General features: G+C 43.4%; 1 protein-coding gene across 1 annotated transcript in view; it reads right to left on the bottom strand.

Annotated features, from left to right (window-relative positions):
* Window positions 1-27,235, bottom strand: part of AHCTF1 (AT-hook containing transcription factor 1) — a 553,711-nt gene that overhangs the window by 177,756 nt on the left and 348,720 nt on the right. Inside the window, 1 exon segment of the mRNA XM_030195951.1 lies at window positions 6,900-7,047. Within this exon segment, the coding sequence (XP_030051811.1) occupies window positions 6,900-7,047 (148 nt within the window).

Below are 27,235 nucleotides of genomic sequence, written 5' to 3'. Positions count from 1 at the left end.
GATAGTGCTGGGCAGACTTATACGGTCTGTGCCTGTGCCAGAGCCGGTGGTTGGGAGGTGGGGCTGGTGGTTGGGAGGCGGGGATAGTGCGGGGCAGACTTATACGGTCTGTGCCCTGAAGAGCACAGGTACAAATCAAAGTAGGGTATACACAAAAAGCAGCAAATATGAGTTATCTTGTTGGGCAGACTGGATGGACCGTGCAGGTCTTTTTCTGCCGTCATCTACTATGTTACCATGTACAAACCCCTCACCAGTCAGTATTTATCCTAACATAGTAGACAGCAGTCCATCCAGTCTGCCCAACAAGATAAAAACTCATAGCATATGGGTATGATGTGATTTTACGTATGTATACTTGATCTTGATTCGTTCTTGCCATTTTCAGGACACAGACTGTAGAAGTCAACCCAGCACTGGCCTTATTCCCAACTACTGGAGCTACCATCAAAGCCCCACTCCAGCCCATCCAGATCTGTCCAGCCATGATCAGGGCATAGATTGTAGAAGTTTGCCCGGCACTGACTTTATTTCTCAATTACTGGAGTTGCCATCTAAGCACCATTCTTTTTCCACATAGGATTCTCTTTGTGTTTATCCCACATATTTTTGAACTCTGTTACCGTTTTCAACTCCACCACCTCCCACACGAGGGAATTCCAGGTACCCATTTTGTAAAAGAGTACATCCTGATGCTATTCCTGAGTCGTTCCCCCTACAACCTCAATTCATGTTAAGGTAAGGTATACACAAAAAGTGGCACATGTGAGTTTATCTTGATGGGCAGACTGGATGGACCATGCAGGTCTTTTTCTGCCGTCATCTACTATGTTACTATGTTATGTTACTATGTTCTCTTCTTTACTTTTTTCCTGTCTCTGGAAGAGATTTGTTTACATATTAATACCTTTCAAATATTTGAATGTCATCATATCACCCTATCTTTCCTCAAGGGTATACATCTTCAGGTCCTGAAGTCTCTTCTTATACGTCTTGTGGTGCAAAGCTCATACCATTTTTGTTATTTCTCTGAACTGCATCAAGTGTTTTTACATCCTTAGTGATATACGGCCTCCAAAACTGAATACAAACTCCAAGTGGGGCCTCACTAACGACTTGTACGGGGCATCAACACCTCCTTTCTTCTGATAGTTACACCCTTTTCTATGCAGCCAAGCATTCTTCTATGGCCACCGCCTTGTCACATTGCTCTGCCATCTTGAGATCCTCAGACACCATCACCCCAAAGTCCCTCTTCTAAGCTAAATTTAATCTCTCTCCTCTAATCTTTGGATTTCTGCACCCCAAGTCCATCGCTCTGCATTTCTTCATATTAAAGTTAACTGTTAGACCTTACACCATTCTAATTTTTGGAGCTCTCTTCTCATAGTTTCTACTCCCTCCGGGGTGTTCACTGTGTTTGCGATCTTGGTGTCATCTGCAAAAGGGCAAAGTTTTCCTTTTAACTCTTCAGCAACGTCTATCACAAATTTATTAAAATAAATTTGCCCCAGTACAGATCCGTGAGGCACTTCTCTACTTGAATTCCACTTAGCACCACCCTCTGTTATCTGTTGGTCAGTTTCCAATCCAGTCCATCACTTTGGGTCTCAAGTTCAGCCCTCTCTGCTTATTCACGAGTCTTCTGTGAGGAAGCGTATCAAAGGCTTTGCTGAAATCCAAGTAGATTATATCTAGCACCATCTCCTTTATTCAGTTTTTGGTCACTCAGTCAAAGAATAGTTTGGCAGGATTTTCCTTTGGTAAAACCATATGGCCTCAGATCCTGCAACCCATTGGATTCTAGAAAGTTAACTATCTTTTCTTTCAGCAGTGACTCCATTACGTTTCCTACCACCAACATGAGGCTTACAGGTCTATAGTATCCCATGTCAGCATTATCTTAGAGTTCGTCTAACTGAGGCTTCAGGGCCTACTCTGTGTCAGCCTAAGACCTCTGGGAGAGCAGCTTTGAAATTCCTTCCTCCCCTTATAGTCTGATCCCTGGGAATATCAGTGAAAGATAGGATGTCTCCTAACACCTGTGCTTCCCAGCAATAAAACACCAGAATCTGCACAGGAAAACAATAGAAATAAAACCATTGTTTCCATAAACTGTGCAAGTTCACAGGAATTAACAATTCCTTAGTGACTCAGGAGACACAGGAATAAAGCAAACCAAATTATATCATAGGCCAGTGTGTGGGAAAAGAATTCAGTATTTAAAATCAGAGAGGGACACCACTGACACACATACACGCATGCCTTCAGACACACAACCACACATCTCCTCCTACCTGCATCCATTCCACACACAGAAAGCTCTTTGCTAATCACAGACATTCATTCACTCAGGTGTGCCGCAGTGATGTATTATCTTTCTGCCCTAAGCCTATTTCTAGATAAAATATCTTGCCAATCCACATTTGTGTGTTGTATTATTGTCCTACAAACCCTCCTGCCCCTTAGAAATGAACCTGGGATCAACGAAAGGAACTCAGAACCAGACAAAGTCAAAGGCTGACATCTGACCTCTGGGGGACATCTCACTTCTTACATCTTGGGGAGCTTGTCTTGGTTTCTTAGGGGATCTGCAGCTCGGTAAGTACACTTTCATCTTTTGTTGCTGTTTTGTACACTAGATCACAGCGTTGTTTTTTTTTTTTTTTTTGAGACTATACCAGCCTGAGCATTTTTGAAGGTTTTAATCATCTGGTGTCCCACTGTCCCTGATGCAGCCATTTATATACTGACGAAACATGGCCATGTCAGGCATTTTATGTTGAATATCTGGGAGCTTTTTAATCTACTAAAAAAAGACTTTCTTTTTACAAGATCTGCCTCTGTTTTATCTTCCATATTCGACTTGGCGGATCAACTGCCTTGCTGTTTTTTTGAACCAGTGTATGTATACTGCAGCTGCTTCTCTCATAGAAATGTATTGGGGTTTTTTTTTTTTTTGGAGAGGGCTAATTTCTCTTCAACCCCTCCCTTTCTACCCCCCCCCCCCCCCCCCCCCCCACACACACACACATATGCAGAAACTTCACTTCTACATGATGAACTTTCTCCAGATCACTACCTCCCTTCCTGGGACTAAAGCTGCCTTCCAGTCCTTCACCCTCACTGCTTTCCCATTGGCTGGATACTACCTGAAGTCTCTGCTGCTAGTTACAAGGGAAACAGGCCAGGAAGGCTCACTCATGGGTAAGATGGGGCAGAGAACTGCAGATAACAGTTTTTAAACTCAGAAAAAATGTCCACATATTTACCATCCTTCTATATTTTGGATTTTGACTTCCGATAAAGACAGTGAGTCCTGCACATGTATCACATGGTCCTCCTAAACATGTGCAATCTAAAAGGGGTAATTCTGTAACTTGTCTGTTTTCATGGGCAGGGCTAGATTAAGCCATTGGGAAACACTTGCAAAGTACTTGACAATACACAAAGCAAACAATAAGAAAACTATATGATGCCTGAAGCAGTATTCAAAATATAATTTAAAAAGAAAATGAAATAAAGAGATAGGAAATTATTTACATTCCCTGTGTATCTGTGGGGTCTACATATGTTTGTATGTGTGGATATATCTGTTCTGCATCGTGGGTACACTGGACACAATCTGTCTATGGGGGAGTTAAGGGAAGGTGGAATCCATTTTGGGGCAGCAAGTTGTTTGAAGGGTCGAGGCAGTTTGGAACATGTAGAGATTCGTTGTGCGAGGAGTAGGGGGAAGGGGAAGGGAAATGGGACTTGATATACCGCCTTTCTGAGGTTTTTGCAACTACATTCAAGGCGGTTTACATATATTTAGGTACTTATTTTGTACCGGGGCAATGGAGGGTTAAGTGACTTGCCCAGAGTCACAAGGAGCTGCAGTGGGAATTGAACTCAGTTCCCCAGGATCAAAGTCCACTGCACTAACCACTAGATTTGAGGGTGCGGACTGTGGGATAATAGACAGGTTGTGAAGGGTGGTTTTAGGGACTGAAGCAGTTTATGTGGTGGTGGGGCAGTTGGAGTGGCTTTTTTTTTGTTTTTGGAGTGGGGCAGTTTGCAGGGATTAGTTTTAAGGGATAGGTCAGTTTGGGGTTGTGTGGCAGTTATAGGGAATTATTTTTTGGGTGCAGTTGCCAGGGTGAGGGGTGGCAGAGGTAGTTTGGAAAAGAAGGGAATTCCACCTTTTAAACTGCTTTGCCCTGTTTGCTATCTTCTACATTTTCCTCTAAAATTTCTATACTACAGAAGCTGGAACTCCTTTTCTCATAGAAATTTATTGTGCAAAAACATTTTTTTTTTTTTTTGGGGGGGGGGGGGGGGGGGGGGGGGGGGGGGTCCTCTAGAATCTCCAGTCCAATTTGGCCCATTTGGTTTGCTAGTTTTTGCCCCTCAAAGAAAGTTCCATCCCATTCCATCAAATTTTAAGGAGAGTTATTTGCCCCAAGACAGACCCACATTTTAGACCACTTTTTTATTATTGTTCCCAACTTCTGTTGGACTAGAAAGAATTAAGCACAAAGAGAAAGTCAAGACTTATCCCTCACAGCCTGACACCATTCCCCCCTTGCTCAAGTTTTCTGTCGCAAAATTTCAATATTCTGGAAGGAGGAAAACTGTTGCTGGTCTTGGTGAAGGAACTACATTAGAAAGCGGCCTGATGATTCAAGAAAGAAGAAAAGTTTTTCTGCAAGTTTTAATTAGAGAGCAATTGGTAGTAAAATGTTTGTTCATAGATGCTGCTAATTATGAAAGGCTCTGCTTAACACAAGACTATCTGTACTTCAGGAAGCAGGTGAAAGCTTGGCTCTTCAAACAGACATTTAATGGAAGAAATAACTTGTTAGTCTCACTCACACATACAAGGAATGACTCGGGTTGCAAATACTGCAGCAGAACGTTTATCTACTCCTACCGTAGCTGAGATAATGTTTAACCATCTCTCTGACCTCATGTGCAACTTTCTTTAAATCAGTCGCCTTACTTTCTAACTCTTCTTATTCTCTTAACTATATGTTACATCTTTGCTTTACCCTTCACTATCAATTAAAATGTTCTACTACATATTGTGTTGACATTGTAAGTAGTATACAATACTTATAAAACAAGGTTTGAACCTACAATGCTGTATAATGAATTTCCCACTCCGTCCCACTAATTTCACAATGGAAATAGTACATTAATACTTGGCAAACAGAATCTCAAGCTTCCCAGTAGGGAAAGTACCAAAAGTACTAGCAAATCTATTACTTTTCAAAGGGAACAGGGTAATATCATTGGTTCTTACTGATCATGGAAAAAACTTCTATTCCAATCAAAACAAGGGATAGGTAGGAAGTCCACTATACAGTATCAAAATCTTAGAATAAACCCAGATCAAACTGCAGTATCTCAGAAGAGTCTGCTCTAACGTCTGCTACATCAAAAAAAATTCTGAAAAATGAAAAATTCTAAAATATGAAAGAAAAAGCCTCTCCAAGTAGTGCTAATCACACCATGTCACGTCGTTTTGGAGTGCTACACGTCATGTCCATTTTGGAAACAGAATGACATGTAGCAGTCTTGGTGTAATAATTTTCCTTCCTGAAGCAGCATAATTATGAGCGAAACAAGGTGCTCTTGTTGGAAGTTATTATGAAACGGATTAAGCAAGAGAAGTCGTCTCCATGTTCTCCTTCATTTGCTCTCCAGTGGTTGGGATTGGATTGCCGTTGCATTGGCGAAATACAACAGAAGCCTTTATTCAGTTGAAAAATAGATTTGGGCAAAGCTGTTTGGAAAGTTACTAGCATGGATGGGATGGGATAGCCTGGAATACAGCTTTATTGAACAACTTTAGAAGACATCCACAGCTAAGTTCTGGTTTCGTCTTTTGTTTAAGTTACCTAGGACTGTTTTTACCACAACGGTTGTTCTAGGTTGTGTGCTATGGGGCTTTCTGCGAAGCGATAGTCCCGTTTTTTTTTCTTTTACCTATGGTGGGGGCTGTTGTGATTAGCACTGCTTGGAGAGACTTTCATTCATTTTTTTGAATTTTTCATTTTTCAGAAATTTTTTTGATGTAGCAGACGTTAGAGCAGACTTCTGAAATACTGCAGTTTGGTCTGGGTTTATTCTAATATTTTGATACTGTATAGTGGACTTCCTACCTATCCCTTGTTTTGATTGGAATAAAAGATTTTTTGAACCACCTGATTTTCTCCTTAAGGTGGAGTTTTTGTGGGTGATTCTTTTTTCCTTTTTCCATGATCAATAAGAACCAATGACATTACCCTGTTCCCTTTGAAAAGTAGTGGCTTTGCTAGTACTTTTGGAACTTTCCCTACTGGGAAGCTTGAGGTTCTGTTTGCTAAGTATTAATGTACTATTTCCATTGTAAAATTAGTGGGACGGAGTGGGAAATTCATTATACAGCATTATAGATTCAAACCTTGTTTTATTAGTATTTTTCAATAAGTAGTTTGAACTTCCCCCTTTTTTGATATTGTAGTATACCATGCCATACTTTGTATGGTTATTTGAATATTTTACTACTGTAATTGCCTATTGCTCATGTTTGATCTATTCTTACTGTACACCACCTTGAGTGAATTCCTTCAAAAACGGTAAATAAATCCTAATAAACATCCAAGCACAGGTAAGTTTCTTTTTCACCTTAATTTTCCCACTACTTCCAGCACCTGGATTTACATTTGTGCATTCTCCATTATGTAGAATATAGATGAAGTGACATGCTTCATATAATTATGTGGCTAATATATTTTTAATTCATTTATCAAGTACATTGTTGATTTCATTTGAAGTATTTTGCTACACAATTGTCTGCAATAGCACGTGATCAATGAGTTAGTGAAAAGAGTTTTGGGAACAAGTGAACCAGACAAAAAAAAATGGTTTACCTTCTCGTAGTATGGATGACGACAAATTATATGGCTTGATCCTACCAGATGCTAATTTTCTCTGCACTCTTGGTAGAACCTTCCCATATTGATCCAATATAGAATTTCTTGCAACCATCCTCTCTCGTAAACGAGGATCACGATCGTTCTAAAGTACATTACCAGAAAAGAAAGTGTCAGCAATATCAATTTTCCAAATCTAATCTAGATCACAAACAATACACTTTTTTAAAGCCTGATTTTTAGAAATCATAATTAGCTCTAAGACTACCTTGGTTTTGTTTTTTTTGTTTCTGTATTCAATTTAGTTAAAACCATCTCTCATGCTTAGGACAGGTGAATTGAGTAGTTGATTTCCTTAAAAAGGCGGTTAGCTTAGCAGAGTTTAAAAAGGGGTTGGACGGTTTCCTAAAGGACAAGTCCATAAACCGCTACTAAACGGACATGGAAAGATCCAAGATTCCAGGAATAACATGTGTGGAATGTTTGTACGTTTGGGAAGCTTGCCAGGTGCCCTTGGCCTGGATTGGCCGCTGTCGTGGACAGTATGCTGGGCTCGATGGACCCTTGGTCTTTTCCCAGTGTGGCATTACTTATGTACTTATGTACTTATGTACCTGACATCAAAAGAACCGACCCTTTATCTAACATTTTTTTTTTTGGGGGGGGGGGGGGGGGGGGGGGGGAATGCTCGTTCAGTCCAAGGGACCTATTTATTACTTTTGTTAAGAGGTGTCTGGAATAAGAGGTCTGCTTCTGACTCTCACTCCAGGAACTGTCTAGACACATCAGGGCCATTCCAGGTGCCAGCATCTCCCTCCCTGGACCGAACATCTCTTCTTTTCTGTATCTCCTCCCCTGCCCCCAGGTCCAGCAGAGAAACATTTCCTGCATCTTTCCTTCCCCCTCTATCCCAAGTCCTGTGTCTCTCTCCCCCTTCCCTTCTCCCAGTTCTGTTCCTCTCCCTCCATCCCCACAGTCCTAACTTGCCTTGATCACCGCCAGTAGTGGTACTGCAGCAATTAAACAGGCTGCCTCTGGGCCTCAGACTGTCCCTGTGTCGCATCCCACCTCCTCTGACACAACTTTCTGCTTCTGTGTGGGTGGAACATGTCACAAGGTAGACTGAGGTTCCAAGCAGAGAGGTTGCACAGGGCAGAAATCTAACCCGTCTCCTTTGTCCCCGAGGGAAGCTAACCTGTCCCTCCTCAAATAAATTTCCTCCATCCCAGCCCCCAGCTGCCTCTGGCATGCCGCAGTCACCTTGATCCCGTCCCCAAGAAAGCCAGATTCTATACGCAGTAAAATACCAGTAAAAGTAACAAATATTCTTCCATACTCTGCTAAACCACAACATTAAGATACACATATCCATGAGCCAGCATGTCCCCTCTCCATCCGTTCTATCCCATGTGCTCTATTTCCACTTTTCCCTTCCCCACTTCTCCATGTTATGTCGCCCTTACCAATCTATTTTCCCTCTTCCCTGCACCCACCCACACTCCCTCCACCCTTTTTACCAAGGAGGTTAGATAAAACAGGAGACGGAGTGAGCCTATCTAGCCCGTTAGATGGGCTGACGCCAGTAGGAGAAGATTGACGCACACTGGTTCACTTAAAACACTAGCAATGCTATCGAAAACAATCGGAAAAAGATTAGAAATAAGGGACTTTTTTTTTTAAACATAATATATCCCCACATTATCCCGAGGAAATTCTGATTCATGTATCTTCATTTGAAAATACAGTGAGAATCGAATTGTTATATCATGGAAGCAAGTAGATTGATATGTCAAACATTTAACAAAGTTGAGATTAGCATATATACCCAACTGGGCATTTAAAAAAAAAAAAAAAAAAAAACGCAAGTGCATTTTTATAATATACTACTGCAATCCACAAAACAAAAGGAGCACATTCCCACATGCCATCTTTATTTCTTTTGATGTAGGCAACCTAATTCATATTTAACGTGGGATATAAATGCCATAAATAAGTAAATAGATAGATAGAACAAACTCTGTTGAGCACCTGTTTCTCATGATGTCTGTTTTAGTGGCCCTTTACCAGGAGAAAAAAATTCTCTGTACGAATATACCAGTACTAGGAGTCCCTTTGACCAGCCCCTCCAAATTAACCACTGATGATTTATAACAAATTACTACTCACCTATAAAATGTTACTTCCTCTCTTTGTACATCCGTATGCACAAGCCAGCATGTTTGAAATCAAAGAGAAATTAAATAACATTCCACCAACCACCTACTAATCCCTCTAAACTGATTATATTAGCCATATTATTCATATTTTTTCTTTTTCATTATGTGTTTTCTAAATATTCCACAGACATATCTTCCTTAATTCTTTACATAGTAACATGTTAATTTAGAACAAACCTCTTACTATGTTCATAACTATATCTTTTGCAATCATAATGTAAGCCACATTGAGCCTGCAAATAGGTGGGAAAATGTGGGGGTACAAATGTAGCAAATAAATAAATAAATAAAGAACGTGGATGCAGCAGCTCATAGTGTTGCTTGCTTTGTTTTTAGTGCACAGGGATCCAGCGAGGAAGGGGGAAACAGATAACCATGTTTTTTTTTTTGTATAGTACACTCCCACCCACATATTCCAGACTTCCCCTTCAGCCCTGGGTGCCCTCCTGGCACATACCTCAAGCCACCCTGGTGATCTAGTGGATTCTTCGGGGCAGGAAAAGAACCTCAGTATTTCCAGCCCGCTGCCTAATTTTCTTTAACAATGGCTGCCGAGACTTCCAGTGGCAGCCTCACAAAACTTTAGTGGAAGTCTCGTGAGGCCGCCACTGGAAGTCTCAGAAGCATTTAAAAAAGCAATGCAGGCAGCAAGAGGGTCAGCGGTTAGCGGGCAGGAAAGACTGGGGATCCTCCCTCGTCCAAAGAACCCATTAGACCATCAGGGTGGTTGAGGTATGTGATGGGAGCTTGTTGCTCTGGACCTGGCAGTACTCCTCACATCTGTTATGGCTCGTTTGACCTCCATGCAAGGTGTGCCAATTTTTTTTTTTTAGCCCGCATCAGTATTATGAATCAGTTGCCAGTGGATGTACATGAGAAGTTAAAGTAAAACTGAAGCCTTATTATTATTTTTTTTTTCAGAAAAGCATTCGGCCAGTCAGCCAGAGAAAGTATGGCATGAGGGAAATCTCTGGGTATGCGATGACTATTCTGAGTGCATTTTTTTTGTACTAAGCAAAGGGAAAGGAAAGGGAATGGGACTTGTATATCACCTTTCTGTGGTTTTTGCAAACTACATTAAAGAGGTTATATATTATATATAGGTATTATTTTGTACCTGGGGCAATGGAGGGTTAAGTGACTTGCCAGAGTCAAAAGGAGCTGCAGTGAGAACCAACCTAGTGTCCCCAGGATCAAAGACCGCTGCACTAACCACTAGGCCTAGTGGTTAGTGCAGCGGTTCTTGTCCTGTACTTTTTATATTATTTTAAACCACTCTGTTTAAATAGAGTGATATATCAAATCTTTTTACACTATTAAACATCAGACGGTTTTAGAAAATTTTGCTGGATCTGTGGTATGTTGAGGTGATTGTCTTTATAGTAAGACTTGTATTTGATCAGCTTTAAATTATGAGACACTGCCTCTAGAGGAATCTTTAAATACAGTTCAATTGTTTCATAAGAACATAAGCATTGCCATACTGAGATAACTCGAACGTCCATCGAGCCCAGTATCTGTTTTCAACAGTGGCCAATCCAGGTCACAAGCACCTGGCAAGACTCCCAAAAGAGTTAAAACAGATTTCATGCTGCTTTTTATTGGCTTCTCTCCATAGTTTTAAAGGTATGCTGCTGGTTTTCACTCCAGCATATGTATAATTATACAGTATCAGCACAAATGTCACCTTCACCTTTCTTTTTTTTTTTTTTTTTTTGTGGTACCTCCAGCTTCAGTTTATTGCTATTCAATCCTGTCATCACAGTTCACTTGGTACTTTGGTGTCCAGTTGCAGTTAAGGTAATAATGAATCATCTGTACACTACTGAATTCGCTTGAAACACAAACTTTGCTACTTTTAAGCACACTTTTGCAACTTAATACGCATTTTCCTACACTTCCAATACTTTTACTTGTCATTTGTTTCCCTCCAGACTAGATTGTCTAGTCTGAAGTGTTTCCGTACTATCATGTGGAACCTTGGCTGGTCCTAATTATCACTAGGTAAGAGTCACATGTAGCTTCCACTTATGTTTTTATTATTAATACTTTGGCTTATTAATATCTTTGTGGTTTTTATCACATTTATATCATATGGTTTTATTATTTCATTAATATTATGGTGTTTGTACTATTCCATTTTATACTCATAATAGCTTACATATTTTATTTATAATTATTTAATTTCTGATTTATGTTGAATTACAAATAGCCTTGTTTTTACCCCATTAATTTATTTCATTGTGTTCAATCACTCCAATGTTCTGGCTCACATCTTTTTATGTATTCTATGCATGCATATATTACCATTTTAATCTATAATCATATTTTACTTGTTTGTATGCCTAGATCCCTGACGAAGGCGTTTTCACTTAAACACGGACTGTGTCGGGTCGGTTCAATAAAGTATTGAGTTTATGCCCACAGTTTTGAAGGCTCCTTGTGCTTTTTATGGTTTGGAGTGTGCTTTGGACCCCCTTTCTTATACTCGTCAATCTTTTTATGTAGTATGATCTTAACTTTCACCAATAACAATAGTTAAATCTTGAAGGGATTTAACATCATCTTGAATGTTCTTAATTTTAGTCAAAAAGTCAATTTAACACCTTCCAAATGTTGTGATATAACCTCAACTTTAGTCCATGAGCGACGAGACTTCTTCAACAGACTTGCTAATAGTAGTGTCTAACTCTGGAGTAGCCAACCAAATGTTCTCTATAGAAATCACCATGGGTGCTTCTCCTTGAGACAAAGGCCCCAACCGAGCTCCATCACTGTTCCTATCTCCAGCAATGGGTTTCCTAAGCTGCTTCCTCTGACAGGGCTCCCACCTTCTGTAGCAAACTGAGGTCGATGGGCATGGTGGCGGGTTTGAACTGGAGTTAAGAGTGACATCTAGTCCTATAGCCTCCAAGTGTTCCTCTCACTTGGAGTCACCACAAGACTTTCTCTGGATTGAGCGGATGGGGTCCGAATGGCATACGGGGGAAGAAGTTTTTTTTTTTTTGGGGGGGGGGGGGGGGGGAGGGAATAAGTCTTCGATTATACCCCACTTACTCAGTGTGAGGCATACTGGAAGAATTCGCTATGGAAGAAATAGCAGCAGGACAGTGAGACCAGGTACAATGTCGTGTTCATGCTGCCATCTTAGCCACCGTCAAAACCTTTTTAAATATTTTCTCCAAATTGTTTTAAATTTACTACTTAGTAGTTTCATTGCATGCCCCCTAGCCCTTGCATTTTTGGAAAGAGTAAACAAGTGATTTATGTCTACCTGTTCCACTCCACTCAGTATTTTATAGACTTCTACCATATTTCCCCCTCAGCCGTTTCTTCTCCAAGCTGAAGAGCTCTAGTTTCTTTAGCCTTTCCTCATAGGGAAGTTGTCCCATCCCCTTTATCATCATTTTTGTTGCCCATCTGTACCTTTCTTGATGCCACTGTATCTCTGACATGCTGGTGACCAAAACTGCACACAATATCAAGAGGTGGTCATACCAGAGCGCAATACAAAGGCATCATATATATTCTTAATCTTGTACTCCATTCCTTTCCTAATAATTCTTAGCATTCTACTTGCTTTTTTAGCCACCACTGCAAACTGAGCAGAGGGCTTCAACATATCAACAATGATACCATCATCCTTTTCTGTGCCTACGGGTATGTACTCCCTGAGCTCTCCTTTTACTCATCGGTCATCTAGCGGGCCAACCGATTATTTTACCAGTTTCTTGCTTTTAATATATCCAAAGAAGTTTTTATTATGTGTTTCTACCTCCAAAGCAAGCTTCTCTGCATTCTATATCAGCAGCATTTGACTGTCATTCCTTGTGCTGTTTCCTATTATCTTCAGTCAGATCCTTCTTCCATTTTCTGAAGGAAGTTCTTTTACCTCTAATATCCTCCTTCACTTCATTTGTTAACCATGCTGGCTCTCATTTGGACTTTCTTCTGCCTTTTTTAACACGTGGAATATCTCTGGTTTGAGCTTCCAGGATGTTATTTTTAAATGACATCCAAGTCTGATGTAAATCATTCACTTCAGCTCTCTAGAGCAGAGGTTTTCAACCCAGTCCTCAGGAAATACCCAGCCAAACTAAACTGGCTGGGTGTGCCTCGAGAACTGGGTTGAAAACCTCTGCTCTAGAGGATGAGTCGAATCACTACAAAGGCAAGCAATAAAATAGTGAGGAAAGCCCTATTAATATAACCAATAACTAGTTGTAGCTACTAGCCTTCATCAAGTGAACCTGACCTCCAAGGAAGCTCTGCATTTGATAATTCAACTAAAGTCATAGGAGGCAACAAATTCATTGACCAACTGTTGGGATCCTGCCATAGTCAAACAAGTCTCCAAGGCTCACTGAGGTTGGGACCATAGAGCTCCGCAAGGGAAAACAGTACCAGAAAGTCAATATGAAAAATATGCATCAGGTTATATCTCACATCCAACGATGCACCCCACCCGCTTGTACCTCCAGGAATATTTGTTAAGGCTCTGAATCTGAAAAATTTCAAGTCATATTGTTAGTGTATCATGCATCAGGACTGGGAAAAAACAAGCCATATTTAGCTTTCATCCATTTGAGTTGACTCTGAAATGCCAGAGCTCATTCAATTTTGAATACATGCTTAAATTCTATGCCTAATATAGGAGAAAAACTGCTGCAAAAAGGAGACTAGATCAAGTACGTCCAACCCCCTCCTATAAGCCCAAAATTCTATGCATTTTCAGCAGCTTCGAATGTTCATTTCCTCCAGACTACGGCCTTTGCTTGTATGTGCAGCAGGGGCGCCACATGGTTCTCCGACCCTGTTCCATTGTACTGACTTATTCCACATTTACTGTGAGCTATAATGTCATCTCCTGAATATCCAAGTTGATAAAGTGCTCTGATTTTCTTTTAGATCTCAGACCTGTAGTATCTCTTGCATGATAATGTCCTTAGGGTTGAAGACTTATGCGGAGTGTGTATGTGTTCAATTTTGGAACTTTTTACCCCTTGGGACACCGTGTTGGAAAAATTCAAGCTTCCCAGTCTTACTCTGAACAAACAGTGAAGTAGGTGGTCTGCAAGGTGCTGCTTTTATTCATTTTATTATTTATGCTTTCAGACTGACAAACACATTTGTGTAATTTTTTTATTAGTGTAGTGTATGTGTTTTGTCGCGTGCCCCTTTTATGATAATGTTTATTACTATCATTACTCTTATTCTTAGTATGCTATTAATAGGAAGAAAAAATTATTTAGCATGCAAGCATTAAAAGGTAGCGCTCTCTGTGGACATTAATACTAGACAAGAGATCCAAGATGGCGCTGAGTTGAGACGCTACCCAGACGTGCTCCGAGACTGCCCACACGGAACCTAGTGAGGAGTCTGAATCCCCCTATTTTTGATATGGGGAAGCGGCGAGGAAAAGTGAGGGAGGCTTCACCTGTAACCCCCAACGGTACCCACCTCCCGAGGCAGACGACGCTGGAAAGCTTCGGAGTTTCGCTGGGTCACCAGGCGACATCATCTCCCACTATCGGCCTAGCTTCCAACTATTCGGCCATCAGTGAAGACGGGGCTTCCCCTGAGCCCTGACGCCCAGTAGCGGCACACCACCAAACCAGGAAGTATGCGAGCGCTTGTGATTCGCAGGGCCCGACGCCTGCAAAGGAGAGGACCCTCGGAGAAAGGAGCCCTGCCGATTTCGCAGGGGCGAAGAAGTCTGGTAAGACAAACTGTAAAATCTTTTTCCATAATAATGAGAGATGCTTTACAACAGATTTCTAAAGCCCCCCCTCCTGAGTTTAATATCAATATGGTGAAACCTGCCGTAGTTACTATTGAGTCACTATGGGACCTAACTTTTTCATGCATTCTTCGCTTCAACAGTTTTGTTAAAAACGCCTGGCGAAATAAAAACATTGTCAGAAGCTCTGTTGACTCAGGATCAAATCAACGCGTGTCAGATGTCTGAAACAAAAATGCTTCAGAAAAAATTCAGAAACTGGAGAATTTGAACAAAGCCACAATTAAGGACAGTAACTTTATTAAAAAGAAGATGGAATATCTTGAAAACCAGCAGAGAAGACTTAATTTGAGGCTTGTCAATTTCCCCAGATCTCCAGTTATCTCAGCTATAGACATGGTAAAAAAATATTTACGGGAAAGTCCTGGGGATGCCTGGGGAATCTTTACCACCCATACAAGGGTAATTTATTCTTCAGACTTTAACACCATCTAATCTGGAGGTAAACCAAGTTGTGTGGATGGAGGAATGAACCTGACATCTTTTCTTGAATCTTCCCTGGAAGTGGTTACACAGAGGTACAACCTGCATAGTGACCTTTGCTCTTGAGATAGACAGGGAGATGGTATGAAGTTGTTTTTTAACATTTAGATTCGATGTTTTTTGGTTCCAAAGTCAGGATATTTCCGGATCTCGCTAGAGATACTCAATATAGACGTAAGGCATTTTTGGCATTACGTCAAAGAACTTTAATCTGGGGGCAACATTTACTTTAAATTTCCTTGTATCTGTCGTTTTATTTACCTTCAGAATAGTTACCAGTTTATGGACCCAAAACAACTCGAAGATTTTTGTTAGCTAAAGAGGCCTGAGAATGTTAATGTTAAAGTTTAGAATCTCATATGGGCACTGAAAGATAGTTGAGAATGTACCCGGAATATGTAACGTCTGGAAAAATATATTTAATTACCTTAATTTGTTACCTTATCTAGGATCTAGTTAAGTATTTCCAACTTAGTGGTCGATGTAACAATGATTATTTCTTTTACTGAGACATTTATTTTTGTCTCAAGTATAGACTGTTTTTGTTTATGTTTCAACATTTTTTTATTGAAGACATACCAAGAACAGTTCTTACAATCATGATACCACATCTGCCAAGCAAAAACTATACAACAACCTGTTATTACTGTCTCCAAAAGTTTTTCTTTTCCCCCCTTCCTCCCCCCCCATCCCCACCCCTCCCCCCGTTTTTATTGATACTTATGCTTTGTTATCATCTTAATGTGTTGAGGACCAAACTTCTTCCCCTATGAGACAAAGAATCTACATAAGCACCCCACATTTTCATAAATGTTTTCTTTCTTTTTAGTGAACGTTTGGCTTCTTTAGCTTACCACGTCATTAACTGGTGGATAAGGTTCCGCCAATGCCAATAATCTGGCCCTATATCATTTGTCCAGTTTTGCAAGATACATTTCTTTGCCAGCAATGTTATTTACGGAAAAATAAATTGTGCTCTGGTATTTGACCTTTAAAGGATCCTGGGTAATTTACAGCATCTGCACTGGTGTACCTGCTAGCTTTCGGCCTAATAGTTGTGATTATAATGAGTTATTTTCCCCCAAAACCTTCTAATCTTCCAACAGCTCCAAAAACTATGATAAAATGTGTTGTTTGTTCTCCCACATCTCACACACAAGGGCGTCTGCAATCCCCCGAATTTTGCGAATTGTGCAGGTGACATGTATGCTCGATGTATAAAACGGAATGCCAATTCCCTATATGAGCTCCGCTGACCAATTTCGGTATCCCCTTCAGTTGCCTCTCAACATCCCATACCAATAACTTGACTCCTAAATCCTTCTCCCAGCGCTCTTTTATCTTTTGAAAGTTTTTGGGTTCTCAATATGGCCACAGAGCTTTATGTATCCCTGAAATTGATGGCACTATCTTCAGAAATCTCTAGGAAATTTTTTTTTAGTTTTAATCCCTGTTTCTGTTCCAAATCGGCCCTCGATCTATTGACTGAATAAAGTGTTGAGCTGGGCAGTGCGCAAATGTATCACCCAATTGAATTGCATCTGCCTCCAACAGCTGATCTAAAGGTTTAATCTTTCCGTTATCGCCTATTACATCGTCCAGACATTCCAAACCTCTTTCTTCCCATCGCTGAAAGATTGGGTTTTCTATACCTGCTGTAAAGGTTGGGTTCCCTCTGATTGTTAATAGTTCTGTTACCCCTCTCCCCATCTTCAATCCTGTTCCCCACGAATTGCCACGCTCTCCTAAGCGGTTTTAACAGCAAATTGTCCCTGTATATCTCGGGGACCTGCGTCGTTTCTAATTGTATTAGGGATTGCAATCGCAGCGGTTCGAAATATTCCTGTTCTAATTTCTCATGGTGTGTAGTATGTTGTTCCAAATATCCAATCCCTCACATGCCGCATTAAGCAGGCCACATTGTATAACTTCAAGTCTGGTAATCCTAGCCCTCCCTGTTGCCAATTACCCATCATGAACTGTTGTTTCATCTTAGCTTTCTTATTGGCCCAGCAAAATTTCATTACCATCTTAGTTGAATGTTTTCAGGTCCTTTCCCCCGATATACATAATAGGTATGGTCCTGCATGACATACAACCACCTAGGTAGGATCACCATACGAATTAGGCATATTCTAACCCATCAGCGGCAGTTGCAACTGTCTCCAACTTTCCAATTGGTGTCTAGTCTGAGTCAACAGCATCTTAATGTTAAGTGAATATAGATCTACCCTTCTGGCGTCAGCTCTATACCCAAGTATCGAAACGAATTGGTTGCTCTTCTCAATGGGAACGTTCCCTGCCAGGACGTTGCATTCTGTATATTACTAACCAATGCTTCTGATTTCTCCAGGTTTAGTTTGAACCCAGAATAGGTTCCAAACTCTTTAAACACCTCCAGTAGTGCTTGCAAGGACTCCTCTGGATTTGTGAGCATAACTAACAAATCATCTGCAAAGGCAGCTAATTTGAATTCCTGTTTCCCAATCACCACTCCTCTTATGGCTGGCATCTCGACAATATCCCTAATCAGTGGGTCTAAGTATAATGCAAAAAGAAGTGGCGACAGGGGACACCCCCTGCCTAGTTCCTCTTTTTATTTCAAAAGCTTCCGAATAATTGTCATTGACCATTATTCTAGCTTGCGGTGATGTATATAATGTTCTAATTGCTGTAATAAACCACCCTGCAAATCCATATGCATTTAGCATGGCAAACATATAACTCCAGTCAACCCGATCAAATGCCTTCTCGGCATCGAAACTGATCATCAATGTTGGCTTTGATTCCCTCTTTACATGTTCCAGCGCTGCGATGATTCTCCTCAAATTTTTAGCAACTGATCTTCCCTTGACAAATCCCACCTGTCCCTCCTGCACCAATTTTGGTATACGCGACTCATGCGTCCTGCCAATATCTTAGCAAATATCTTCATTTCACAGTTCAGCAGAGAAATGGGTCGATATGACTCCGGCAATGTATGATCTCTCTTGGGTTTGGGTAGCAAAATAATTTGGGCCATGTTCAGTTGTCTAGGAAGAAATCCTCTTTCTACCCACCCATTAAAAGTCTCTACCAATGCAGGCTGTATGTCTTCCCCTAATAGCTGGTAAAATTCTACTCTTAGACCATCCGGTCCTGGCGCTTTCCCTGGTGTGCTATTAGCTATTGCCCAGTGTACTTCATCAATATTTATTGGTTCGTTTAATACTTTTTGTTCCCTTTCCGAGAGGACCGGATGGGCCACCCCCTCTAAGTATAAGTTGCTCGGAAGACCTGAGTCATGTTCTTCTGTATATAAGCTTCTGATAGAAAGTTTTAAAAATATTTGGATTTCCAAATCTGTAAAGCACATTTTGCCCGTCTCATCCTTTAAAATTATAACCCTTCTCGATGTCTGTTTCCGAGCAATAAGTCTGGCCAACATCTTTCCACCTTTACTACCATGCTTATATAATTGGAACTTATAATAAGCTTGTGACTTCATCTCTCTCTCATGGATAAGGGTATTTAAAGCCACTTGAGCTGACACCAATTCTTTCCTCATTTGAGCACTGGAAGACCTGTCATACTTCTTTCGCAATGTTACAATTTCTTTCTCTAGTCTCAGTATCTCTCTGTCTCTAGCTTTTTAAAATTGGCTTACATAACTAATGATCTCTCCTCTCAGGACCGCTTTTGCCGCCTCCCAGAATACAATTGAGTCGGAGGTTGTGTTCTCATTAAAAAGTTATATTCCTTCCAACTTTTCAACAAATGTTCCCGAAATCCCGCATTATGGGTCAAATAACTTGGGAAAGTCCATTGCTTAAATTTACCTCCCGCCTCCCCAGGGTTCCAAGTCGCCCAAACTTCCGCATGATCCGATATTGCATACGGTCCTATTTGGGTATCCTGTACTTCTCCCATTAATGTGCGTGACATCAGTAGATAGTCTATCCTTGACTGTGTGTTATGTGCTCTGGACATATGTGTGTAATCTCTATCTTGTGGATGAAGAACTCTCCAGATGTCCAATAGGTCCAAAAGGGAACATAAGTTTGGTAGTCCCTTTGACATCCAGTGAGTTGGTGTCTGTGTGGCATTTGATTTGTCTATCTGCGGGTCCCATACTGTATTAAAGTCTCCTCCCAAAATTAATCGGGAAGAGTCTTCTACTATTAAATGCCCTAGTAGCTGTTGATAGAATTTGGTATCCATTTGGTTTGGTGAATAAATACTACCCAATAGTATCTGTCTCCTTGCCAATAGTAACCTTGCAAAAAATGTATCTTCCCTCTGGATCTTTAATTACATCACAAATCTGTCCACCACCCCCTTCTTATTAGGACGACCACTTCCACCTTTTCTCCCTTTTGCGGGGAACCAATGCATTCTCCTACCCACCATTTTTTTTAGCTTATCATGTTCTGTCTCATTCAGGTGCGTCGCTTGCAAAAGAGCAACATCCGCTCTGATTCTCCTGTAGATATTTTAATATCTTAGAGCGCTTTACTGGTGATCCGATGCCTCCACATTCCAGGTCACTATTTTAACCATCCTTCACGGTCGTGTGGCATCCGATCACCCACAAAAGCTCTTTATCTTCCGGGAGCACCATCCCCAGTCCTATGGTTCCCCCTCTATCATGTCTCCCCACACATTCTCTTATGCTGCATAGTACCATTTTTCTCTTCCTATATTCTTTGTCTTACTTACTTCTATTTGCTTTCCCCTGCGCCCTATCCCTCCCAACTCGTCCCCCCCCCTTAACCTCCCATCCCTCCCTCTACTTCCCTCCCTCCCATGTTCCCTATTAACCCTCTATGCTTCGTCCCTATTTGTGGGACTAATCACGTTTACGCCCCTCTCTACATTCCATATAATTGAGCTTCTATTTCAAAGTTTACTTCCCTCTTATTTATGTGAGCCCTTATATTAATTCCCCTCTCCTCCCTCTCTCTCCTCATATTCAAGGGTACCTCTTCTCTTAGTCAGTGATCTATCATTTCTAAATAACTTTACTCAATATAACAGTTTCTCTACACTGTGGCAATGCCCTTTCCTATAATTGGGATCCTTGTATATTATATGTAGTAACTCCAACATTAACCATTAACGTTATGATTCCCTTAATCTAATGTCTTTTCATAACCTGCATATATATATCACCAATTCTTCCCTCCTGTCCCAAAGGAGGGATAGGGTCTTATATCTGTTAAGCATTGTCCTCGTAAGTGTTCTATTCCAGCTTATCAGGTAGACCAACAGAAACTCCTCCAATGTGCCTTCCATGCTATTTCCAAATCTCCGCTCTTGTTGGTTAGTGATATTGGCTGTAGATGCCCGCCTTGGCTCCCGCCTATCCAATCAGCAGTTGTAATCCACAATCATGAAGACGGCCGATCAAGCTACCTCTTCCAATCAGCAGTTGTAATCCAAAAGCGTGACAACGGTTGATCAAGCTGCCTCATCAACCTATTATTCTTATTATAGACCGATAAATTTCTCTTGCAGCGCATATGTATTTGTCCAAGCCTCGGTCATAAGTACTTTTCTAAGTTGCAGCCTTCATGGTCTATCCTGATTCATGTCTTCAAGGGCGCTTGGTTCCTTTAATCAGCTTCCTGAAAGTTTCAACTCGCAGTTTACCTGCCACTTAATTCTCAATTTTGTAATCCAATACACTCCAGTTGCCTGCATTATTCAACGGATCCAATTTATCCGATCACTTTGAGTCATTCATCTCCTTTTTTAGTTTGTCTCATACTTATTGTTGGGCCTCGGAGTGAATCCTAGTCTCTTTCATGAATGTCCGTTGACATGCGTCCCTGAGCTTCTATCGGGATCCAGAACTGGCCCGATAATCATTCGGTTCCTATGTTTGCCATGGCCCCAGAGTCTAGCTTTAATCAAACCAAATTCAGGTTGTCGCTTTGTACCATTGAGGTCATTTTATCCAAAGGTTTTCAACTTTCTTAACTCAAATATTTTAACATTGTCAGTAATTTAAATCCAACATATTCAACTGTATCTGCTCCATGTCCTTCCCAGTCGCAGCATTATCCATTAGTCATTCGTCTCCTGCACTCAGTATTTGTCTTACATATTGTTGTGCCTCAGGAACCATCTCACAAATTTTAACAGATGATTGGTAAAAGATCTTTAACTTTGCTGGGTACAACAGCGCGAATTTGATCTTATGCTGCACTAGTTGCGAACAAGTCGGCGAGAAAGCCTTCCTCTGCGCGGCAACTGCAATTGAATAGTCTTGGAAACAGAGGATTTTTTGATTGTTATAAGTCAACGCTGCTCCACCGCGTATGGCCTGCATAATTGCAGTTTTATGGGTAAAGTTAAGTACCCGACATATCACTATTCTGGGCCTACCCGCACTTTGTCGCATGGGGCCTACTCGATGGGCTGTCTCAATAATTAGGGGCCCCATTTCTGATTGCAGCTTTAGTTCTTTCACTAGCCACTTCTCCAGGAAAGGGCGAAGCTCCCTTTCCCCTATATCCTCAGGCAGCCCGACAAAACGCAACTTATTGCGTCTAGACCTATTCTCTAGATCTTCTATCTTCTCGGCTTGTGTTTCCACTGTTTTTAGGAGTTTACCATACCTCTGTTCCATGGCTGTAACTTGGTCTTCCAGGGCCCCCGTTCGTTGTTGAAAGCCTGCCATATCCTGGGTGAGTTGCGTCATATTGCTCTGCAAACCTGCTAGTTTGGAGTCCAGTCCCTGTAATTTCTTGTCTAAAATAACTTCCAGGGCTGCTGTAACCTCTCCCACTATTTCGGCGGTCCATGCTGAGCTAACCGACAAATTCGATGGGCTCGCCGGTGCCGCCATCTTGTCTTCTCCCGCTTTTCCTCTGTCTTTATCTTTGCGAAGCGATTTCGCGGCCATTGCTGCTTCGGGCACCCGATCTGCGATGGTAAGCGATCGGGCTAGCCTCGCGGGTGTGTTGTTATCAATTTTTAGAGCCGTTTTCCTTTTTTTACTTCGAGGGTTTATGGCTTGGAATGCGAGAGAGGGCACGGAGCTAATCTTTTAGCGACCGCTCGCGTGCATCGCGTCACGTGACCTCAGACTGTTTTGTTTAAAAAATTGAATTAGTTTCTTTTTATGCTTCTTGGATAAGATGTATAATTCAAATTATAAATAATAATTAAAAAAAAAATACTAGACAAGAACACTGCATGGATTACTGAAGTGTAATTCAGAAACAACTTTAGGCAGAAGTATGGCTATATGTGTGGAAATAATAAGCCTTTTGAAGAACACAGAACAGTCACCAGGATACCATGAGGCATATTTCAAAGCACTTAGCCTTCCAAAGTTCCATAGAAATCTATGGAACTTTGGAAGGCTAAGTGCTTTGAAAATATGCCTCCATGTAACATAAAACCTTTTATGTCAGATGTTAAACACACGAGTTAAAAAATGGTAAAATTATGTATCATACCTGATAATTTTCTTTCCATTAATCATAGCTGATCAATCCATAGACTGGTGGGTTGTGTCCATCTATCAGCAGGTGGAGATAGAGAGCAAACTTTTGCCTCCCTATATGTGGTCATGTGCTGCCGGAAACTCCTCAGTATGGTCGATATCAAAGCTCCATCCGCAGGACTCAGCACTTAGAGAATTACACCCACAAAGGGACACTCTGCCCAGCTCACCACCGCCCGAAACGGGGGAGGGGAATTAACCCAGCTCATCCCCACACAAGTGGGGGAGGGGAATCCGTCCAGCTCATCCCCGTGGAGCGGGGGAGGGACACCACCCGCCGATGCGGGGGGATCTGGCTTATCCTGCAACCGCGGGAGGAGCTGACTGACCCTAACACCGCCGAAGCGGGAGGGGTACAAAGCTGCCCTACAGCCGCACGAAGCGGGAGGGAGTGCCGGCAGAATTTAAGTCTCAATCCAGCCCCGTAAAACGGAGGGAGAGGAATGCAGCAGCTCACTGTAACACAAACTCGTCTCAACTCTTGAAGGATCCAAGTGAAAAAACTTGAACACGAAGTCCTCCTGAAGTAACTGAAGACTAAACTTGAACCTAAAATTCAACCAGAATATAAACAGTACAGATATCTGGGAGGGGCTATGGATTGATCAGCTATGATTAATGGAAAGAAAATTATCAGGTATGATACATAATTTTACCTTCCATATCATCATGCTGATCAATCCATAGACTGGTGGGATGTACCGAAGCAGTACTCACCCGGGCGGGACATTGAAATCCCTGACCTCAACACTGAAGCTCCAAACCGGGCCTCCGCCCGAGCAGCCACAGTCAAGCGGTAATGCTTGGAGAATGTATGGGCCGATGCCCAAGTTGCCGCCTTGCATATCTTTTCCAAGGAGACGGACCCGGCCTCTGCCATCGAGGCCGCCTGAGCTCTTGTGGAGTGAGCCTTCAGCTGGATAGGCGGCACCTTCCCCGCGGCCACATAAGCCGCTGCAATGGCTTCCTTGACCCATCTTGCCACTGTAGGCTTAGCAGCCTGCAGACCCTTACGAGGACCTGCAAACAGGACAAACAGATGATCCGATTTCCGGAAATCATTGGTCACTTCCAAGTATCTGATGATGACACGTCTCACATCCAGATATTTGAGAGCAGAGTATTCCTCTGGGTAGTCCTCCCTACGAAAGGAAGGGAGACAGAGCTGCTGATTCACATGGAAGCGAGAAACAATCTTGGGCAGGAAGGAAGGCACTGTGCGAATAGTCACTCCTGCCTCAGTGAACTGCAGAAAAGGCTCTCGACATGAGAGCGCCTGGAGCTCGGAAACTCTTCTGGCTGAAGTGATAGCCACCAAAAAGACTGCTTTCAACGTCAGGTCTTTCAGAGATGCCCTCGACAAGGGTTCAAAAGGCGGCTTCTGCAATGCTCTTAGCACCAGGTTGAGATTCCACGCAGGCACCACAGAGTGCAGAGGAGGGCGCAGGTGATTAACTCCCTTGAGAAAACGCACCACATCTGGCTGTGAAGCCAGGGAATCACCCTTCAGGCGGTCCCTGAAGCAAGTCAGAGCCGCTACCTGGACTTTAAGGGAACTGAGCGACAGGACTTTCTCCAGACCTTCTTGCAGGAACGCCAACACTGAAGAAATTGGAGCAGTGAAGGGAGAAAGTGAGCCTGCTTCACACCACGCTGCAAAGATACGCCAAACCCTGGCGTAAGCAGTAGAAGTAGAGCGCTTCCTCGCTCTCAGCATAGTGGCGATGACCTTGTCTGAGAAGCCCTTCTTTCTCAGACGCTGCCGCTCAATAGCCAGGCCGTAAGACCAAAGGGGGAGGGATCCTCCATCACCACGGGACCCTGATGCAACAGGCCCTGCTCCACTGGCAGCCGCAGAGGATCGTCGACTGAGAGCCTGATCAAGTCCGCATACCAGGGACGTCTGGGCCAATCCGGACCCACCAGGATTATCCGGCCCGGATGCTTTGCCACCCGGTCTAACACCCTGCCCAACATGGGCCAGGGCGGGAACACATAGAGAAGCTCTTGTGTTGGCCACTGTTGGAGAAGAGCATCTACTCCCAGGGATCGAGGGTCCCGTCCTCTGCTGAAAAAGCGCGGCACTTGGCAATTGGCCGATGACGCCATCAGATCTAGGCTCGGCTGGCCCCAGCGCTTCGTGATGTCCAAGAATGCCTGAGCAGATAGCTGCCACTCTCCGGGCTCCAAGGTATGGCGACTGAGAAAGTCCGCCTTGACATTCATGACTCCGGCAATGTGGGCCGCTGACAGCTGTTCCAGGTTCGCTTCCGCCCACTGGCATAGATTCATGGCCTCCTTGGCTAGAGGGGCGCTCTTGGTACCTCCCTGGCGGTTGACATAGGCCACAGCCGTGGCATTGTCCGACAGGACCCGTACTGGCTTCAACGCCAGTACCGGGATGAACTCCAAAAGCGCCAACCGAATGGCTCTGAGTTCCAGGAGGTTGATAGACCACTTTGCCTCTGCAGGAGACCAGAGCCCCTGCGCTGTCCTTCCCAAGCAGTGGGCTCCCCAGCCCGACAAAGAGGCGTCCGTCGTGACAACAATCCACTCCGGGTCACCAGAGGTATTCCCGCAGACAACTTGTCTGTCTGCATCCACCAGCTCAGCGCCTTGCGCACTGCTGGGTCCAAGGGAAGGCGCACAGCATAATCCTCCGAATCGGAGTCCAGCGCTGCAGCAGAGAGTGTTGTAGTGGTCTCATATGAGCCCTGGCCCAGGGCAGTACTTCCATCGTGGCCGTCATAGAGCCCAACAGCTGCACATAGTCCCAAGCCCGAAGAGGAGAGGCTACTAGGAACTGGTCCACCTGAGCCTGATGCTTGACAATCCGATTGTCTGGCAGGAACACTCTGCCCACTTGGGTGTCGAATCGAACTCCCAGATACTCCAGGGACTGAGTCGGGCGCAGCTGGCTCTTCTCCCAGTTGATGATCCACCCCAGGGAGCTCAAAAGAGCAACCACCCGGTCCACAGCTTTGCCGCACTCTGCATAAGAGGGGCTCGGATCAACCAGTCGTCCAGATAAGGATGGACTTGTACTCCTTCCTTCCTCAGGAAGGCCGCGATGGCCACCATTACTTTGGAGAAGGTCCGCGGAGCAGTAGCCAACCCGAACGGGAGGGCTCTGAACTGGAAGTGTCAGCTCAGGACTGCAAAACGCAGAAAGCGTTGATGAGGAGGCCAGATGGGAATATGCAAGTACGCTTCCTTGATGTCCAAGGATGCCAGGTACTCCCCTGCCTTCACTGCCGCTATAACAGAGCGGAGAGTCTCCATGCGAAAGTGCCGAACTTTCAAGGCCCGATTGACCCTTTGAGGTCGAGGATAGGCCGTACAGAACCTCCTTTCTTTGGTACCACAAAGTAAATGGAGTAACGCCCCTTGCCAAGCTGATTTTCTGGCACCGGAACGACCGCACCCAGGCGGATCAGATTGTCCAAGGTCTGCTGCACTGCACACAGCTTTGACCGGAGACTTGCAGGGAGAGAGTACAAACCCGTCTCTAAGGGTCGGCAGAACTCTAGCTTGTAGCCGTCTCTGATGACTTCCAGCACCCAAGCGTCTGAAGTTATTGTGGTCCACTCGCCCAGAAACGAGGACAGCCGTCCTCCAATCTGCACTGGGGCGTGGACCAAGTCCCCGTCATTGGGTACGAGACCCTGGGGGAGGACCGGAGGGAGCACCTCCGGGACGGCGGTCTCTGCGAAAGTAATGCTGCTTGGGGGAGAAGTTCCTCTTGAAGGAAGAGGGGGCAGAGGAGCCCAACCTGCCCGGGCGGTACCGACGGGCTTCCTGAAACTGTCCTCTGGAGGTACCGGGGCGAGTACTAGCCCGAGCCCTGACCTCTGGCAACTTCTTGCCCTTAGACGTGCCGAGATCGGTCACGATTTTGTCCAGCTCGACCCCAAAGAGCAGCTTGCCTTTAAAAGGCAATCTAGCCAGGCGGGATTTAGAGGCGTGGTCAGCAGACCAATGCTTCAGCCAAAGCCATCGCCGCGCAGAGATTGTCTGAGCCATGCCTTTAGCTGAGGCCCTCAAGACATCATACAGCAAGTCTGCCAAGTAGGCTAAGCCCGATTCCAGGGCCGGCCAATCAGCCCTCAAGGAAGGATCCGAGGGGGAAGCCCGCTGCACAATCGTCAGGCACGCCCTGGCCACATAGGAGCCGCAAACTGAGGCCTGCAAACTTAAAGCAGCCGCCTCAAAGGACGACCTTAAGGCCGCCTCCAATCTTCTGTCTTGGGCGTCCTTTAGGGCCGTGCCACCTTCCACCAGCAATGCCGTTTTCTTAGTCACCGCAGTGATTAAAGAATCCACGGTAGGCCACAGATAG

Source organism: Microcaecilia unicolor, chromosome 3 (genome assembly GCF_901765095.1).
Source record: "Microcaecilia unicolor chromosome 3, aMicUni1.1, whole genome shotgun sequence".
NCBI classification, from domain to species: Eukaryota; Metazoa; Chordata; class Amphibia; order Gymnophiona; family Siphonopidae; genus Microcaecilia; species Microcaecilia unicolor.
Note: the sequence above shows the minus strand (reverse complement) of the source record. Positions and strands in the feature narration are given on the sequence as shown.